Raw genomic sequence first — 16,254 nt, forward strand, 5'->3', positions numbered from 1 at the left:
GTCGCAATTTGGACATATTTCGTACGGGTGACGGGAATTTTTATAAAGAATATATTACACGGCAAAGAAGAAAATACGATGCGACGTCGATAACACGACTAGAATCTAGGTAAGTAATTCAAGGTGCAGCTGCTGTACTATTGTACCCATACATAAACATCTTGGCGATAGAGAGACGAATGCCGGATGGAAGGACAGAAGGGAATGCCGTTGCGCGTTCTTTCGTCGAATGCCGGTCGGTTCGCCTCCGCGCGCTTAAATATTAAGCTGGCGCCGTAAAATGCGGTTTTTCGAAATGCGCAATTTCAAAAGATATAAATGCATCTTGATGCATTAAATAAAATAAGCTGCAAATATAGAATAGTTAAATAAGTTGACACATCATTTTGACGAATAGAATTTCAAATAATTTGAATTATTGCGATGCTACACGCTACCAACCTATTATTTCATATTTATGATAAAATATTACATTCATAATACGCGGGATCGCAACTAATCTCGGACATGTTTATAATGCTTTCATAAAATTGTGCCACATTACGGTGCCACAGGTCCGTAATGCATTTTAATGCGTTTCAATTTTCTGCATCTGCCGCTACGAGAGAGAGCGAGATAAACTGAAATGTTTTCTCTTTTCATATATTGCCTCTTACGAAGCGACCGCATGACGCGACAGATTGCGCTCATCTGTTGGAGGATAAAAGTAGACCGAAAATAAAGGAGTCCGGTTTTTTGCATAGTCAAGGATTTTCGGAAAATCTTAAGGAAAGGTTGATCGCAGTCGCCGCTTATCGTGCAAATATAGGTGAAATCTCTCGGGAAGAAAAACTGTGCGCTAAAACAAAACGGTCTAATTGAATTTAATTCGGAAAATTTGTTATACAAAACAGCAAAAGTATCAAATTAGATTGAAATGCGTAATTTTCATAATTTTTAAACTTTTAATTACCTATTTATTTTAAAGCATAAACAAGCCGACTGCATTTCGGACGCGTTATGAAGTAAATTAATTACTGCCGCGTTGCAACGAATTGTAATCGCGACATGCTGATAATCGCCCGAGCGGATTACGTTCCCCAGGATTGCGCTGTGACGGATTTCCGCTAATGACTACCGGCGATTATTAGCTCTTGTTATGGCAGTTGTGAAAATTGTCACGGGTAGAACTGTTTCCCGTTCGCATAAATTTTGTACAACCTATGCACACCTCGTTCGCAAATATCACGCCTCGTAGAATCATCTCAGAGAGGAAAAGCAAAACTTACAAGCTACCATCTGTCCGTCGTAACAGATGTTGACCTTCTTTCGAAACTATTAATTTTTAAAGATTCCGAGGCAAAATACGCCTTCGCCGATTCTACGCGATATACAACTTGAAGAAATTGACAAATGTTTTTTGGAAAAAATTAACTGGCACCTCCCATTAATCACATTTCAGCTGTTTGAGTAAAAATGATGCGGCAAATAATAAATAATTAGAAATAGGGATTTTATTAAAGTTACCTCCTACCTCCCGAAGACTTTTCTGATGGAAGACTTTGATCAAAGGTGTGTCGCAACGTGAACTAAAAAGTTGAAACTGCTCTAAATAACGATCGCGAATCGTATATGTGTGTTGTCAGTCGCGTATGTCCGCGGACGGTCGCATTCAATTAGCCCTCGTTATCACGACTTCTGACTCGCGCAGGAAGGAGGCGCGAGGCCGTGATGTGTCGCACGGCATGGAGACGGAGAAGGGATAACATTGACTTAAATGCAGCTGAGATTTTTTCGAGCGCGCGCGGAACACTCGGCGCTCGTCTTCGCGTCGGCCTTACGACGATTCATCGCGACGCATAATTGCGTTTGATACAGTCCCGCCGCGCCGCTCGCAATCGTAGCTCGGGATTGTGAAGCGAATCCCAGGTGTGTTGAAAATATTCCAATTTTCGGATCGCCGTGGCGATACGTCGGTGTAATGCGGATAATTGAATAGACGAAACACCAGTAATTTAGATAAAATGGATTATTGGATGCCTATCTGGAATGTCAACGCTTTCAATTACCGCTCGATAGAACTAAATTTAATTACGAAAGCTTTGCGTGCATTTTCAACCTTATGCGAGTATAAAAAAATGTTAAAACATTCTTTTATAATCCACATTTCTGATCGCTTTTATAATTATGAGAAATTTTTATGTAACAATCCGTTTATTTATAGACACCGAACGAATAAAGTGTTAAGCGTACTTTACAATGCTTAAATCAATAAAAGTAACTCTTGGGACTTTAGTTAACCCACGTGCTCAAGGGTTAATTACGGAAATTATATGTGTGCAGACATAGCTGGTAAACCGCTAGTCCATACCTTTACAGATCGATATGAAGGGATGCAATTACGTTCGAAGAGAATTACCATTTCAATTGATTCGGCGAGTAATACAGTATCTATAGAATTCTGCTCTGAGACATTTGAATATTTTAATATTTATATACGTCGATAAAAAAATATTATATAAAGAATATGCACTTCCTGCAATTTTTATTCAAAGAAATAAAAAAATAATATACAAAATTAAATTCTGCACGTAAAAATATAACGAATGTTTTATCTTTCGCATTTCGAAATCTACGATTATTTGATATTTAAACAGTTGCCGTTTTCTGAAATCAGTTTAAAAGGGATGATGAGAAAAAAATATTGGCAAGGCGGGTCAACACTTTATATTTTTATAAAACACGCGATGAGCTTTGGTGAAATAATAATATAAATCGTTTCTGTTATTTTGAGAAACGCGGAAATTTATGAATGCACCTGACGTAAAATTCAATCACTTTGCTGCAGTAATATTTTTACGATTCTGTAAAGCACAAACAATTCAGCATTTTATGTCATCCCAGTATAAAACGTTCGACGAAATGTCCAACTTTTATTTTTATCGACTTATTCCACGCTATTCCGCCTAAAGCAAATGCCGTTTGTACACGGTACATTGATGAAATATTAAAATCTCTTCGACATAACATATTACACGAAGACACGTGACTTAAGGAACTAAATAAGTTTCGCTTTTACGTAAAGCGAGCTACGCGTTAAAACAGTCACCTGTGCGATTTGCTATTGACTATTCCCTCTGCGCCGTTGCGAAGCTGTAATTTGCAACACGATGATTACGGAAACACGTAAAAGTTACGTGTCTTCTATCTGGCAATTCCTCGATCACTATTATTGAATCAGCAGAGCGTTAAACGTGCACTTTGCACGTTTAGACCGAGTTTAAGTCCATCCGGCACCATCCCGAGCAGACAACTGAACGTGCCGTAATATGAATTACGACTTATATAACGACCATGGGAGGAGGGTTATAGTTCCTATCGATTTCTTAAAGAATGGAAAACTGACGTTGACAACCGGTCGAGTGTCAAGGTGCAAACAAAAGCGACTTCCGAGGCGACATGACCTATACAGTGTCGCTTAAAGCGACGGCGAGAATAAAGCTAGGTTCACACTAAAAGGGCACGTCTCTGCAGCGGAGTATCGCGTCAGCACCCATTTATCGCGCGGCACTGTATTTCATCTGCAAAACGCGCCCTCCCGCATCGCCGGGGCAAGTCTACTCCCGCGACATCGGAATGTATGCTGGTGGTATTTCGAAGCAAAAAGATAACGTCGACTGCATTAATGTATGAAGATCTCGAGAGAAGGCAATAAGAGGGATGAAAATCCCTTTATGTGAAATGTTAAAATGAGTCATAAGTAACGACTCGAAAATTCAGCTTAAAACGCGAAAAAGACCTAATAAACAGGAAGATCAAAGCCTGACCGAGCGAGTCGCGGCCGCTCAACTTTATATCACTTCGTTTCATTCTCTTTGATCGAAGGATTAATTTAACTCGGACATTTATTAGAAAGTCAATCGATGTAGCGCATACGCTGCGCACCGTCCGCGCCCGCGCATTAATCCCGCAGTTTAACTTTTATTATTAAAAGTAAGTTTGACCGGTGTTGGGCTTCGTTAATATTTCACCGCTCGCCCCGTGGAAAGTAAACGGGCGCCTCATTTTAATGTCTATCTATTCGAGCACGCGCCGCTTCTTACGCGTAACACCGCCGCATTACGCCCTTATCGATTTTCTTTCAACCGGAATAACCTGCGGCTGCCATTTAGTCGCAACGCCTGCTTAAAAATAGCATCGGACTATTAATTAGCACCGGGCTGATGTCTATAAACCGCAATAACCCACATTCAACCCGTAGGAAGTAAGAATCTAGCGTTCCGATTCTTCCGCTCTAATTCGCGTCTCGTGACACACGCCCGCTTTTTTCCGCACGCGTCTCTCTCTCTCTCTCTCTCTCTCTCTCTCTCTCTCTCTCTCTCTCTCTTTCCCAATTATTTTGTTCTCTTAACGATTCTTCGCCGGACGGAATGATTTAATCGTATTATCCACGCGATTCCATTGCTTCGGCCGACAACGAGATAGCGCGCAACGCTTAAACGAAAGATCACGTTACTTTATCGCTTTTGTAACGGGAAAGATTTATTTATTCTCGCGCTTTATAGCCGACCAAAGGGAACGACCTGCATGCATCGTGAAACGCATCGCAATGAGCTTACGTTAACGCTGAAATCTCTGCATGAAAAAATCCTTTTGGATCATTGCGTACGGTGGAAAATGTAAAAGGTCACATGCGTGTATGTGTCCGCTGTAACGATCAAACGGCTAAACTAATTAAGACAATCTGCACGCTTACTGCATCCATGCCAATTTGAGTTGATGATTAAAACGTTTGTTTTTTTTTTTTTTTTTTAATCAAAAATTGCGGATTTACCTCAGTTTTTTCACAGATTCGCAAAATTTTTTGTATAAAAAATTAATGTTCATATGGTCTTTAATAAAAAGAGAGGTCTTCAATAAAGAAATCATAAATCAAAAGTTCCCGTTACTGTCTTAATAATAAAGAGCGCAAGCGTGATAAACGCAATTGGTTTGGAATTGTTCGAAAATATGGTTTCAGAGATTGAGATACTTTATTAATAAATGACAAAAACATGGATTTCAGTGTCATACACAGCTGCCAACATCAACATCAATATCAATACCGATAGCAAGCTGACACTATAACGGCAAAGGTTATACGGGCCCGCAACATGTACTTGATCCATTTTTCACGAAAATTGCATTTAACACGAGTGAGCGTCGTTAAATTCTTGATATACGTTATATTGTGATAAAATAAACGTGATTGCTTTCGCGCATGTTTCATCAGAGGGAAATTAAATCACTTTTCATTATTTGTAAATAAAAGCGTGATTTAATAAAACTCGAAAGATGGGAAATTTTTCTGCGCTATACGCGCTCCGCAGGATTAATCCGCGGCATTTGTCACAGCCGTATCGCGCGGAACGGCTCGGCTTTTTGGTCGTATCAGCAATTACTGAACACCCCCATGCATCCCCCGATGAGCACTGGTTGCGCGCGTAAAAGATGCAGCGAATATATAACGTGTATAGCTATATGCACTCGGTCTATGCCACCAGCATTGTATAGCATGACTAATTATACTCGGGCCCGCGGCGGATCGCGTTTCGCGGCTTCACGAGAGGCGGAAAGCACCCTATTAAGCTTCGGCCACCCTCCGCGAGAGGAAGAAAACCGCGAGACGTCAATACGAGTAGTACGCCGGGCGCGGTAAGAAAAGGGCGGTAGGCATTCGTGCACCCTAATCCTCGAGCTTTCTACTTTGTTTCGCTGCCGCTTCTTCATTTCTCTTTCTTTGTCCGGGCGGGTGGCCTAGCCTACTCTCAACACCCACCCTTCAAGGACGTCGAGCAGTGTGCGCACGCGCATCTGTTCAACACTTGGCACTTTTTTTCGAGACTAGTGAAAAAAATATTTCACATTTATAATTGCTACCTTTTAATTAACGAATTATTGGAATAAAGATTAAATAATAAAATTGCGCACTGATTTCGATATTGTTAAAGTTGCGACAATTAATCGAAATAAATGTTGGTTAAATTGTGAGGCTAAGGAAGCGATAAGGAAGACATAGGACTTGTGCGAAGTTAGAACGCCAGTAATTATGCTTTGAATCTTTTAATTATTTATTTAAACAAATCCCAACATTCCAAACATTGATAGATGTATATATGTGTGGGTGTGCTTTCTATGGACATAATATAGATTGTGGCCGCATGTCTATTTGCATTTAACTATTTATCTTATGTCCATAGTATCCTCCTTTTTCGTTAATTCTGTATGACCCACTGTTATAGAAGTATCGCCGTTCCTTTCATTCGCGAATTCTTTGCGACTTAAATTACAGTCAACTCTGCTTTACAAAATACTTGATTGAAGATCTTCTCAGATCTTTCTTGCAACTTTCTAAATATACTAAGAAAGACAGGGAATTTTTTTTTATTTTCTTTGCCATTAATAGTTTCGCTAATTAGCATCTCAGTTCACAAAATAGTCATCCATTTTCCAATTTACAACTCAAAGGTTATTTAAATCACAACTTTCGTATCGAGAAAAGAAATCGATCCGCGATTAATTGAGGAATTTACAAACGAAAGGAACGGCGACGGTAAAGAACTTTAACGAGGCTCAATCACCTTGGCCGCGCAGATGACAATGAAACTTAACCCTCTCCACGAGTTTACGATGCAAATGAAGCTAATTTAACGATCGTATTCAAATTCGACGAACAACTGTTTGTTATCGTAGCGCTTCGCGGATCAATCGAACAGTTCCCCGAATTTACAGCGCGTCACGATGCTCACCCAATTATTTTTGGCGACACACACTTAACATTATCAACACCCTCCGCCGGTAGGCGATCGCGCACGCGAGTGCAATCGAATTAATTACGGCAAGTTTCCCTCGTGACTAGATTAATTAGTAGTTCAGATTATTTACGATGGCCCCTCGCGCGCGATTTCTCTCTCTCTCTCTCACTTGCTCGAAAAGTCTTACGGTCGAAGGGGTGCTTAAGACGACAGCCTTTCTACCTGATGCTCTTGCGACGGACATATTTCTCGAAATATTCAAGTCGCACAGGCACGATTCAATTCTTTTTCGTTTACATTCCGTCAAGAAGTGTTGTGCGTTCTGTGGATGGGTATATATACACCGGCGACCACGAGTGCCTTAACGTATAAAGTTTTGAAAAATTCAAAGTGTTGCGCATTGTTTCTAAATATTTGCGCATTATGACTGTTGGACAAAAATCCAAAAACTATATATTTTTATTGATTGACTTATGTATTATGTGAGCTGTTATTCGTCTGCTAATCCTTCACGTCTATTAAATACTTAAAAATGTATAACCATCGGACACAACTCTAAGACATGACGCGCAAAAATTTTGACATGACGCGCTCGATCTCCAAATTCTCCAAAATTGGTGTAAGGCGTTTTTGGTCGCCGGCGAACGAGACGAACTAAAATCAAAATTTTCTCCGTCTAAAAATTTCATATCTTTTGTTTCATATACAAAATTTCCACACTTTACTTACTTGTTGCATTTTAATAACAAATTATTTCAGAGAAATTTTAAATCCAACATCCAATATCACCCTGGAAGTACATTTTATAGACTGGGTTAATTTTGATTTCATTTTTTTTTTTGCCTCTTTTACACCGCCTTATGATAAACTATTTTAATAATTGGTGTACGAAGACCTCTTGACAGTAATACTGTTTCTGCAGATTCAATTAAATTCGGAACATGAATAATGCGTATTTTAGTAGCCGATTCGACAAGTCTAAGCACCCTGTAAAACAACAAATTAGAATGGACCCGGATACTTTTCGCCTTTCAAATATCATATTCCAATATTGCATAAAATTTACAATGTACAGGTGACTCTCAAGGAGACCAAAGTCTTTAGTCTGTGTTTCGTTATAATTAAAAGCCAAATTTAAATAGCAATTTTTAAAAAAAGTGCATTATAATTGCATAGAAAATTCATCAAAAATAAAGATATCTTTAAACAGAGCAGCAAACAAAAGCTTTAAGCGTTCAGCAAGTAAAAAGCTTTAATCGACCGCAAGAAAGCAAGTTTGTGCTGCTAATAATAATTTATGCACAGATCAATCTCCAATTGGTCGAAAGTAGAAACTCTCTAAACGCTTTTCTTTTACAACCGTCGTCAAAAAGTTGCGGTAAATTTATAACTTTTTAAAATGCTGCAACTCTATCCCCTCGAGGGATAACTATTAAAGTCAGACGAAACTCGTGCCGCGATACTTTCTGATAAATGTATACATCATAAATATGTTTTGAGCGTATAACATAGATATGCGGTCTTCTTCAATGAAACATCAAAACTTGGCGCAATTTTTCCAACGAATGCAATTCTACGCTGTTACGGCGAAAATTCGTGAAACACCGAGAGTCACCTGTCCTCTTAAATACTCCCCGCCGTTAATCCATTTAGCCCTACCTCGTTTCGTACTCTAATTCCTCGCACAGAGTCTCACACACGCCCAATTACACTAACGAAAGCCGCCATTTCGCAAAGTTTTTCCGCAAAACCTCCGTTTCCCCCAATCAGCTTCTCTCTCCTAGTCCATCTCTTTCGTCTCTATTATCCTCCGTCTCGCGCACATTTTCTCACGGACATACATATCAATAGCTAATCATCCTCATTGTTTTACGAATCTAAAAGTCGAAGCCCAAGCTACCAATTCCTCGATTAATTCCATTTAGTGTTGTGGCAGTGTCGGGCCGAGTTAGCCCGAACACCATGACGGATACCGTATATGCCAGCCGCGAGATGTCTTTTGCATTCTTTTTATTCCTGAGATCACGTCAATCCCCCATTTTTTTTGCGACAGCGCGCCGCAGCGATTATCGGACCCGGCTGACAAGTCCGATGAACAAAACGTCGATCAAATCCGTGAACTTTTCAGTCTCAAACCACTGCCGTCCCTAATGGACGGAGATTCACGTCTCGGGATACAAAGGGACCACTGCGAACCTCCCTGTCTGTCTTTTTACGGCATTCGCGTTCACGGAATCGCAAACCGAAAGACTCGGTATGAAACTCGTCGAAATAAATCGCACTTCTGACTCGTTCGCGGGCACACGACACACACTGTACAACTCCGTTCTCAGAGCGAATAAAAATTATGTTTCACTTTCTTCGATGCTTCCTTTCATCGACGCCACGCGCACGCCGGCGTCACTCCTAGCGAAGATCACTCGAATAACAAGATCGCAAGCTTGAACGAACTTCTTAGCGTCAATAGTCCGGAAATAGATTCCAAGAACGATATCGAGTGGAGAGAATTCTTCAGCACAATCATCAAGCGCAAAGAGTCGGATTTTTTTTTTTTTTTTTTTTTTCTTTTTACCTCATCGCGACGTAACGCAACGAGCACTATTTTTATATTCTCAAAGGAAATACGGAAAACAATAATTTTATTAGAGGAACGAAAACTCACTTGAGCGACTGAGAGAGCGCGCCTCTCTCGCGCCTCGAGTGTATCCCCGATAATAATCAGAGTTCAAAGAAGCCTCTCGTCGCACTTGATCCCGATCGACACCGCGCCCGTCTTACGTCGCGCGCATTTCCCGGTGAACCGCTCTCTCCAACATCAAAGATCTTTGAGGGAGCTAGAATTACCGTGTTTATCACACGGAGATTTCCTGAATCTGCACACGCTTCTTCGCGCTACCGGGCGTCCCGGGCTGCCGTAGGATTCCGGGACACGTGAGACCGACGTTGGGCGCCGGTGCCTTGGGCGGCGGCGGCGGTTCCGGCAACTCGTCGTTCTCGTCCTCGCTGTCGTGAGGGATGCCGCCGACGTCGCTGACCTCGTTCATTCGCGCGATCGTGGCGTCCACGCAGGGCGACGGCGTGCGGGTGCGCTGGATGCACGGGTTCTTGCTGTAGGTCGGCGGTTCCAGGATGCGCTTGCCGCCGCCGGGCGGCGGCGAGCACTGGAACTCCTGCAGCTGCATCTCCAGTTCCTGCACGAGCTTCGCCTTGTGCGGCGGCAGGATCGACGACGGCGAGTCTATTATGGAGGACGACAGTCGTTGCTTACCCGAGGCCGAGGTGTCCATGCCGGAGCAGCCGGCTTCCAGCAGCTCCTCCTTCTTCTTCGTGCCGAAGGCGCCCGACAGACCGCCGCTGGACGTGTTCCGGTCGCGCTGATGATAGATCCCCGCGAAGATCAGGATGTTGAGAAGCAGCAGAAACACGCCCACCGCAATCGTGACCGTGAGCGCCGTGGTGTAGCTCTGATAGTGGCTGGATGCCAGCTTGCGCAGGAGATTGTTAGGCCCCGGACCTAGATTCGCGTGCGGCATCGTGCGCGAGGTGGTAGGCGCCATTGTCGTCGCGACGGTCGTGTTCGGGGTGCATTCCGTGGTCGAGAGCACGGTCAGTATCGAGGAGGGCTCCGTGGGAGACGGCATGGGCAACGGGGGCGGCGGCAGGGGCGCGGCCGTGCTTTGTGGGCGTACCGGGCCCTCGTAAAGAGTCGGGCTCTCCGCGAGGTGATGGTGCCGCATGTTGATCTCGTAGCCCGGCCGGTGCAGCTGCGGCAGTAGATTCAGCCACAAGGACATCTTGTGGCCTCTGTAGTGCGAGCGCATCTCCGGACTATAACTGGCCTCCAAGTACAACTGGTTTATGGAGTCGTACGAATCCCAGAACGGCGGACTCGTCGCTGGGCTGCTGTCCAGTCCCGCGAACGAGGAACTGGCGCCGTTCGGATCCCTAGAACAGCGAGCGAACCGCGACCCTTTGACAAGTGGACAGATACCTACCGATGCGACTGGCTCGACGTTTTTGCTCGCGATTTATTATTCGCTGCTCTACGCTGCCCTATTTTGCTAATAATTCAATATGAGAAGAATTTTCGAGAAAATTAAATATTGTGCAATTTGTTTTTATATAACACTGAATTTTAACAATATTATTACTGTACAGTTCTTTGAAATGATCGCTAATTTAGAGTTCAAAAAATGTTTTTAATCAGAAAAGTTGAATTTTTGCGAGATCCTAAACAAACGACGCCGCCAATGAGATAATTCGTCACTGATAAACCTCAATTGCGAGAAAATCCACCGTGTCGATGACAGGGTAATCATCCAGATAGCCACCGATCCGCAATTAGAGAAGCCAAAATCACTTCGCGTCTTCTCCACTAACAACTCTACTCTACTTCGAGATTGCGAGCTTTCGCTGAGCGCGTTAACGGGCCTTTGGCGGGAGTTTGGCTCCGAAATCCTCTCGCAGCTGTAACTTTACCCTACTATCGACTACCACCACCAGGCTTCAGACTCTCCTCACGGAGGAGAGTAATCGAAGTATACATGTATGCTTAAGTTCCGAAGAACTTCGAAACCGGGTGAATTAACGAGAGGCGCGCTGCGCGTTCACTTATCCGATTAACCCTTTCGCACCCGTGTACGAGTTATCTCGTGACTCAATGACTGCTTGAATATCTCGCATTCGAGAAAACGTAAACTAGATACATTAATTTTCCGCGATACTCTCGCGCTTCCGTCAGCTATAATTGAGATGCAAAGCGGGAAGTGTTTCGGCCCGTATTTCTACCCCTCGCATTTCCATTGTTCCAAGTGAAAATAATTCATCCGCAACGGATGTAATTGCGTGATGATCTAAGACCAGCTAGTAAAAAAAAAAAAAAAAGGAAAAACAAAGAAGAATGGTGGGACTTACCCGCGCCTCACAAAGTTAGCCAAATAGTGCACGAGGAGCTTGGATAGATTCTCGTCGGCGGGGGTGTAGTTACCGAAGGCGGACAGCACAGACGTGACTTCCCCGCGGAGAAGAGGTATACCCAGAAGATACGGCACTTCCTCGCCCCTAAGGCTGAGAGGTCGTTCGCCCGGCTGGAAATGCAGGAAGTAGCCCCGTCCCTCCGAGGCAGAGTGCAGGAGGGCCAGTCTGAGGAGCGGCGCGGCGACTTGGCCGTCTCCGAGGAGAGATAAGAGACCCTTGCAGATCGCCATGGGACTCTGCTCGCCCTGTTCCCAGTCGGTGTACTCATTCCGGAGAGTGGAATAGATTTCATGCAGATGGTACCGGTACGTGTTTCGCACGTAAGTGCGCAGTATACGGTCCCTCCTCGTCTCGTTCAAGCCGCTCTGCGAATCGTAAGAATTGCCTGTTTTTTTTTTTTTTCACGACGCAGAGGGTGCAGTTAAACCGCGGACGGTATGCGCGTTCCTTCGTGCCGTAAAATTCATTTATAAACCATCGGATTTAACTTTTCAACGTCAACTTTTCACTACTTATTAATTTTAGGGCTGATTGATTTTTGTTACTAGTTGAAAGCAGATGATTAATCAGCAGGTTATATTCACGCAATTAATTAAACCACGTTTCGACGCATCTGTATACCGACCCGACAATCGTAAAGTAGCAAGACACATGTCACTACAGTGCGACTCAACGGCCGTGACCATCGGAGAGTCAATAATATCCGGAACGATTGCCGAGCGCAGGCCCGTGATGCCATCATGTAAAGCTCATCAATTTGTCAAACTATATCTAATCGATGTCAATTACATATTATGCACCAAGTGTCGGTCATTAATCAGGAAATTACTTCCGCTCGAACACGAATTACTTGATAAAATCGATACAAAAATAAAAGGGCGCACGACACGTGAAGCAGCAGAGATTAAAAGTTATCCGATCTTTTTATCTTTTTTAAATGATATTTTTATACAAAATATATGCATAATAAAAATGAAAAAAATACAACAAAAATTTTTAAAATAGTAATTAACATATTTTGTAGTTTTCTGTATATATTCTTTTTCTTAAGATTTCTAGAATTAAAACTCATGTATATAATAATCTTACCTTCAAATCTTCCTCGGAGAGATTAATCCAAGCTTCCTCGGATGTCAAACCAAAGAGCAAGTCACGATCGCCAAAGTCCGCGAATTCAGCGCCGGGCCCAGGCAGGATCGGCATTATTCCCGAAGAAGAGGCAGTAGGCTGGAAGTTCTGATCAAACAACCTTTTTTGTACTTAAGAAGATTGCGCGTAACAATAAAATTTACATGACTTCCAGTGTTTTTCTGCATTCGCTTTCGATTTCTCTCTCTTTCTCTCTCTCTCTCTCTCTCTCTCTCTCTCTCTCTCTCTCTCTCTCTGTGGTTGATAAATAAATCTCTATACCGGACACGAATAATATCCTTTGCAGTTTTATTTATACACAATATCAGATAACGTCGTTGCCGTATAGTGAGTTATAAATCGAAGCAGATGTGATAGGATTTGCGGAAGACACTTAACTGCTTTTTTTACAAAATCGCAGTTGCCGTGATTTGTGCATATTCATCCGTCTCTCCTAGTTTCATGTTTACCGTCATAATATCACGACGAGTGCGAGTAACCAGATACACTATCAACGGATGAGTTAATGGAGCATGCACGAAGTAGCTATTACGGTTCTCGGATCCGTCATCCGTCAGCCGGCTGCCCGTTCAATTAGCAGATTCATCGTTTACCTGTCGTCTCGTTCGCTCTTGCACAAAATCAATACACCGGCCGGCCGGTCGGCCGCCGGCATCAAGCTAATATCCGTATGCAGTTGCGAATTCCGTAATCGTCCGGATGAAACGCGTGTCTAGGCCGATGTTTATTTACCTCGCCGTCACCATATTTATTTGCATCCCATATGAAGCGGTAAATATTCTATGCGTGATCTGCGTTTAAACGGTTCACCGCTAGACGGCCAGTGCGTTCCGCTAAACGCGGAGAGTGTAAATGCAAATTTTATGAAAAATGGCTCGATGTCAAAAGCGGCGCAGAAACATTGAAACACTGCCGGTCTGACGTTTCCGAAACGGTAGATAACGTTGTCATCACAATTCAGATAAAAAAAAAAAAAAAAAAAAAAAAGAAGTTGAAAAATGTTAATACGATATTTCTCGCAATTTTTTCGCGAAAATCAACTTTAATCTCAATTTAACTGATTCCATTTCCCTCCTAATTTTTAAGCTTAGAAAGACATAAACAATATTGATTAAGCCGCTATTAAAGTTAAGTAACGATAATTAAAGTTAACGACGCGCTAAAACCGGGGCAATAAAGCGAGGCGGATCGTAAAGCAAGTAGAAAATTATTGGCGCGCGGCTCTTTTCCCGGACTTCTAGACTCCTTCTCGAGGCTTATCGATTATCGGGCAGGCAAATCGTCTTACCTGATTGACCGTCGGTGGTAGAACGGTCCCGTCGATGAAGGGCGCGAATCCGGAAGTGAATCTCGGCGGATCCAGCTGCACCGCCAGTAGCTTCTCCACGCTCTTTAAACGAAGGCACGGTGCGATATCGTCGCTCTCGACGTCACCGGGACAACCGGTCTCTTCGGCGACACGGCGCTTCACCGTCAGCGGGTCTCGCTGAACCGCCCACGGCGACAGAGCCGAACCTCCGAGCAGAATCACCCTCCCGATTAACTCTGCAATTCGTGAGAAAATTCCCGTCAATTTCAATAAAAAAATGCCAAAAATTTTTCAATTACTCTCGAGCAATTTTACATCAACAACATCATTCGATATTGACGTTATATTTAAAATGCAATAATTTTCACAAACAGAAAAGCGTTCTCTTATTATTTCGCAATATGAAAGTCTGCCGTTTAAATCGATTTAGTTTTGCCTTTTCGTTGGATTAAACTTAGACACGAAATTATACTGCGAGCATCAATAAATCAGTTCCAATTAGCACGTCCCTTTGCAAACGTCTCTTTGCAGATGGTTACAAACGTCAGTCAATGTTAAACGTAATTTGATCAATTCCCTTCCTTTGTAAGTAGGATTGTAATTTCCAAGAGAACTGTGATTACGTACATTCTGCTCCATAGCTTTATCCACAAGGCAAATAAGAAAATTTCGACATTCTATTTGCAATATTCACAAGAAAAATGTAAAAAACTTTTTTTTCCAAAGCAATATGTAGATTATTTAAGTTCTGCATAAAGACGTTATCAAAGGGGATAAATAAATTTCCGATGCATGTCTACAGTCCGCGTTCTATCGATTTCCGCATAAAGGGTTTGACGAATGTATCGCGTCAGCTGCAAACGACCGGTGGTGCATTGACCACCGCCGCTGATGATTGACATTCGCGCGATCAGTCGTCAGCCGATTATACACCTTACCTTTCGCCATCGGAGAGACGGCTAAAAAATTGGCGAGAGCCGCTCCGGTGCCGTGGCCCAGCAACGCCAGTCGCTCGGGATCGCCGCCAAAAGCCCCGAGATTCTCGCGCAGCCAATGAAGTCCCGCCACCAGATCCATCAATCCGTAATTGCCCTGCGCGCTCCCTTTTGACCCGGTTTTCAGGAAGCCTGTCGTTTCAATGCCCGAATTAGGAAGGCGACTCATTTACGTTCGCTGGATAGATTGTTGAGGGTGCTCGCAAACGGATTCCCGGCGCCGTTATTCTCTAACGCTTCCACGAAAATATGAGCGGAGAGCTTGAAATGTGGCAACGTGTGTGTTTGCCGTCTCGAGGACGCGAGATAAAAGTGTTGGAAGCGTCGAAAAAAGTTCTCCGGGAGATTTGTTCAGACGCTTCCAGTAATGCTGTTGTCTTCTTGTTTCGAGAGAAGAGCCCTTCGACTTTTCTCGCACTTCATCCTTCTCGCGCGCACCCAGTCAAAGAAACAAATTCTATTGTATTAATTGCAAACTTTCGCTGAAATTGAATCCAATTACTTCTAGTGTTTACTCTAACATAATGAAAGAATCCGTCTGATCTAATTAATTATTACATAGTTGTTGTCGCAGGACGAAAGCCAAGATTGCCGTGGTGTGTGTGTGTATGTAAACGTAGTTATTGTAACGGGAAAAGCGACTGAGATCGCGCAGGATAAACCGGATTAAAATTAAACATTTGCTCGCCGGTGCTCCACTTCGCTCGCTTCAATTTGCTACACTGACCATCCTACGGGCTTGTCACTTTGATTCGCCATCTGCCTGCGAGGCGAGTTTTTCATTTCAATCCGATTCTCCTCTTAATCCCGTATTCGCGTATCTGCCACTACACTATTGCAAAATCCTAATTACACTCGTATTTAACACTGGAAAAATATTACAGAGAATATTGAATCATGTAAATAACGCGAAACAAATATTCCCGTCGCTATTTATGAAAAAGAATATTTCAAAAAACACATATTTGATTTCGAAAAACACAAAAATATTCATTGAAAAATTATCGTACATCTGATTATTTCTTTATTCATTCTTTTCAATTTGTTATTC

The 16,254-nt window shown here is 42.9% G+C and overlaps 2 protein-coding genes across 5 annotated transcripts in view; both read right to left on the minus strand.

The window, feature by feature from the left end:
- Positions 1–3,312, minus strand: part of Nha1 (Na[+]/H[+] hydrogen antiporter 1) — a 28,511-nt gene extending 25,199 nt beyond the window's left edge. The window contains exon 1 of the mRNA XM_067350298.1: positions 3,089–3,312. The gene's annotated coding sequence lies outside the window, so the exon portion shown is untranslated. The remainder of the gene's footprint in view (positions 1–3,088) is intronic.
- Positions 3,313–6,065: 2,753 nt separating this feature from the next.
- The window catches only part of LOC105667831 (neuroligin-1), a 37,296-nt gene continuing 27,107 nt past the window's right edge, over positions 6,066–16,254 (minus strand). For all 4 annotated transcript variants that reach the window (XM_067350280.1, XM_067350279.1, XM_067350278.1 and 1 more), the window contains 5 exons: positions 15,147–15,335; positions 14,188–14,444; positions 12,840–12,986; positions 11,688–12,115; positions 6,066–10,718 (listed from right to left, as the gene is read on the minus strand). In XM_067350280.1, coding sequence (XP_067206381.1) covers positions 9,626–10,718; positions 11,688–12,115; positions 12,840–12,986; positions 14,188–14,444; positions 15,147–15,335 — 2,114 coding nt within the window. In that variant the 3' untranslated portion in view covers positions 6,066–9,625. The remainder of the gene's footprint in view (positions 10,719–11,687; positions 12,116–12,839; positions 12,987–14,187; positions 14,445–15,146; positions 15,336–16,254) is intronic.

This window comes from Linepithema humile, chromosome 2, assembly GCF_040581485.1.
Source record: "Linepithema humile isolate Giens D197 chromosome 2, Lhum_UNIL_v1.0, whole genome shotgun sequence".
NCBI lineage: Eukaryota > Metazoa > Arthropoda > Insecta > Hymenoptera > Formicidae > Linepithema > Linepithema humile.